General features: G+C 44.1%; 1 protein-coding gene across 1 annotated transcript; it reads right to left on the bottom strand.

Moving 5' to 3' along the window:
* Positions 1–381: 381 nt before the first annotated feature.
* On the bottom strand, positions 382–999 carry LOC105793220 (uncharacterized). The gene is made up of 2 exons (XM_012622145.1): positions 886–999; positions 382–819 (listed from the first exon to the last, which is right to left on the bottom strand). Exons 1-2 carry the CDS (start codon positions 997–999, stop codon positions 382–384), a joined length of 552 nt encoding a protein of 183 aa, XP_012477599.1.
* Positions 1,000–4,115: the final 3,116 nt, after the last annotated feature.

Below are 4,115 nucleotides of genomic sequence, written 5' to 3'. Positions count from 1 at the left end.
CACTAAAACACAACAACTCAGAATTTTCCCCAACACAACTCTTAGTCGAAATTGGAGCAAAAATACTGTCTCCACGCCATCCCAGAGAATTGAACATAAGACCTCCTTCACACCAACACTCCACTTATCCACCAGACCAGCAGGCCCATTCTGTTAATTATTTGCCAACTTTTACTTAAAACCCTACTGACCAAAGATATCATAAAAATACCAAAATTTGCCCAAGTCCTGGCTTGAACTTGGGACCTTTCACATACCCAAAACATTTAACCACTGAAGCAAATACACTGTTGTGTCACACATTCGGAAGAACAAAAATAAAAAACGGGGCGTTACAACTCTACCCCCTAAAAGAAAATTTTGGCCTCGAAATTTACCTGATCAGAACAAATAAGGATACTGCTGACGCATCGCATCCTCAAGCTCCCACGTTGCCTCCTCAGTGCTATGATTACGCCGCAGAACCTTCACCGAAGGAATAGACTTCCTCCTCAAAACCTTTACGTCACGATCCAGAATCTGGACAGGCTCCTCCTTAAAGGTGAAGTCTGGCCTAACCTCAATCTCCTGAACAGGGACAATATGAGTAGGATCAGAGCGGTAATGCCTTAACATAGAGACATGGAACACATCATAGATACGATCCAACACCGGAGGTAGCTGCAACTGATAAGCAACTGGTCCCACTCGCTTCAGAATACGGTAAGGTCCAATAAACCTAGGGCTCAACTTGCCCTTACGACCAAACCTGAGTTCCTTCTTCCATGGTGAGACTTTGAGAAAAAGGAAGTACCCCACAGAATACTCAATCTCATGCCTCTTCAAATCCGTATAAGATTTCTACCTGTCAAAAGCTGCTTTCAAATGATCCCGAATCAATCTAACCTTATCCTTTATCTTAGAGACCAACTCAGGATCCAGAAAGCATCGCTCGCCCAACTCAGTCCAACATAAAAGAGTGCGACACTTATGACCGTACAGTGCCTCATAAGGTGCCATCTGGATGCTAGACTAGAAGCTATTATTATAGGCAAACTCCGCTAACGGCAGATTATCCTTCAAACTGCCTCAGAAATCAATACCACAGCTCCTTAACATATCCTCCAGTACCTGAATCACCTTCTCTGACTGACCATCGGTCTGAGGATAGAACGCAGTACTGAAGTCCAACCTTGAATCCAGAGTCTCATGCACCTTTTTCTAAAACCGAAATGTGAAACGAGGATCCCTATCAGAGATGATCGAAACCGGTACCCCATGCAGTCTCACTATCTCAGAAATATAGAGCTTCGCCAGCTTCTGCAAAGAATAATTTGTCCTAACTAAGATGAAGTGTGCAGACTTAGTCAATCGATCCACGATGACCCACACTGAATCTTTCTTAGTGGGTGTTAAAGGCAACCCACTAACGAAATTCATCGTTACTCGCTCCCACTTCCATAGCGAAATCTTAATCGACTACAGCAATCTTGAAGGCAATTGATGCTCAGGCTTAACCTACTGGCAAGTCAGGCATCTAGCCACAAAATTCGTAAGCTCTCGCTTCAACGCTGGCCACCAATACAACTCTCGAAGATCTCGATACATCTTATTTTTGCCAGGGTACATAGCATAAGGGCTACTATGTGCCTCTCTCAAAATAGACTGCCTCAAGTCTAAATCATTCGGCACACATATCCGACCTCGAAAACACAACACACCCTCAGAGTTCAACCCAAAGTCCGTAGTGCTACCACTCTCAATCTGTCTGAACTGAAGACCCAAAGATTCATCCTCCAGCTTTCTACCCGTAATCTGCTCGATCCAAGTTGGATTGACTTGAAGCTCAGCCAACAAACTCCCATAGTCGAACAAGCTAAGTCAAGCGAACATCACTCTCAGATCAGTCATAGCCCTACGACTCAATGCATCAACCACTACATTGGCCTTGCCAGGATGGTACTCAATGGTATAGTCGTAATCCTTAAGCATCTCAACCCATCTTCACTACCTTAGATTCATCTCCTTCTGAGTAAGGAGATACTTGAGGCTTTTGTGATCAGTGTAGATGATACACTTCTCACAACATAAATAATGCCTCCAGATTTTCAATGCAAGGACTATGGCGGCCAACTCCAAATCATGCGTCGGATAGTTCGTCTCGTGTGTTTTAAGCTGATGAGATGCATATCCAACCACCTTACCATCCTGCATCAACACACATCCCGAACTGACATGTGATGCTTCACTATAAATCGTGAAATCCTTTCTAGGTTCAGGCTGTACCAAAACATGAGCCTCAGTCAGTACAATATTAAGCTTCTGAAAGCTCTCTTGCTACGCATTAGTCCAGCCAAACGGTACACCTTTACGTAACAGCTTAGTCAAGGGTGCTACGATTAGTGAAAATCCTTCCACAAACTGCCGGTAACAACCTGCCAGCCCCAAAAAACTATGAATTTTAGACACATTCTTAGGCTGCTTCCAATCCAATACAGCCTCGAATCCCCTCAGCAGACACCACATGACCCAAAAATGTTACTTCACGTAACCAGAACATGCACTTGTTGAACTTAGCATAGAGCTACTTTTCCCCCAAAATTTGAAAAAAAATCCTAAGGTGTTCATCATGCTCATCCTTAGTCCTCGAATAAACCAATATGTCATCGATGAACACCACTACAAACCAATCCAGGTAGGGCTAAAACACTCGGTTCATCAGATCCATGAAAGCTGCTAGTGCATTAGTCAGTCCAAATGGCATCACTAGGAACTCTTAGTGACCATAATGAGTCCTAAATGTCGTCTTATGCACATTAGCCTCCTTAACCCTCAACTGATGATACCTAGAATGCAAGTCAATTTTGGACAACACAAACGCCCCTCGGAACTAGTTAAACAAATCATCAATTTTTGGAAGTGGATACTTGTTCTTAATAGTCAACTTATTAGTTTTCAGTAGTTGATACACATCCTCATGGATTCATCCTTTTTCTTAACAAACAGTACCGGTGCTCTCCACTGGGACACACTAGGGCGGATAAACCCACGATCCAATAACTCTTGAATTTGAGCCTTAAGCTCCGTAAGCTCCTTCGGTGACATTCGATAGGGAGTGATAGATATCGAAGCTGTACCAGGGAAAAGCTCAATCCCAAACTCCACTTCCTGATTCAGAGGTAAACCTGGTAGCTCCTCAAGAAAGACGTCCAAAAAATCCCTCACAATTCTGATGTCCTTTACAGTAGAGTCCCTAGAAGCAAAAACACTTACGTAGGCCAAATACGCCTCACATTCCTTACAAACCAATTTTTCAGCTACTAGTGCAGAGATCACGTTAGCCAAGTAATTCTGATGTTCTCCAATCACAACTACTTCATTACCCTCTTTAGTTCTCAATACGACCCTCTTAGTCGCACAGTCTAAACTGACACGATGCTTGACCAACTAGTCCATCCCCAATATCATATCGAACTCCCCAAATGGAAGCTCCACCAAATCAGCCAGAAATACCATCCCTTGAACCTCTAAAGGAACATCCCTGTACAGTTTGCTAACTCTAACAGATTGCCTCAGCGGGCTCAGCATAGTCACCTCACTAGAATTACTCTCAACTGGAATCCCTAGGTTTTTGGAAACAAAACAAGAAACATAGGAACGCTTAGATCCTATATCTATCAATGTAGTGTAAGGCACATCATAAATAAGAAACGTACCTGTGATGACATCGGAGCATCTCTATCCTCTCGGTGACGTACAACGTAAACTAAAGCAGGTGCCTCGCCTTAGTCTGTCCATCACCTCTGCCCGGTGCTCTTTGTCCACGAACTATGCCATTACCACCCTTAGCCTGACCACTGCCTCTAGGTGGCTATTGTGCTACCCTCTATGGCTGTGCAGTACCAGTACCCTCAGCTTCCATTTGATCGGCCCTCAACAGACACTCCCTAATGTGATGATTCAATGATCCACACCTCAGACACGCCCTAGTCCTTCTCCAACACTCGCCCTGATGGCGTCTACCACAGTCGACACATGGCTGTAGTCCAGTAGCAATAACAAGGGGCCCAACTCTAATTGGCCCGTCAACTCTAGCCTTTTTCTTAGGCCTCTGCATAGAAATCAAGGGCTCTAAA

Source organism: Gossypium raimondii, chromosome 8, assembly GCF_025698545.1.
Source record: "Gossypium raimondii isolate GPD5lz chromosome 8, ASM2569854v1, whole genome shotgun sequence".
NCBI lineage: Eukaryota > Viridiplantae > Streptophyta > Magnoliopsida > Malvales > Malvaceae > Gossypium > Gossypium raimondii.
The sequence above is the reverse complement of the archived record's forward strand: the minus strand, read 5'-3'. Positions and strand labels throughout refer to the sequence as shown.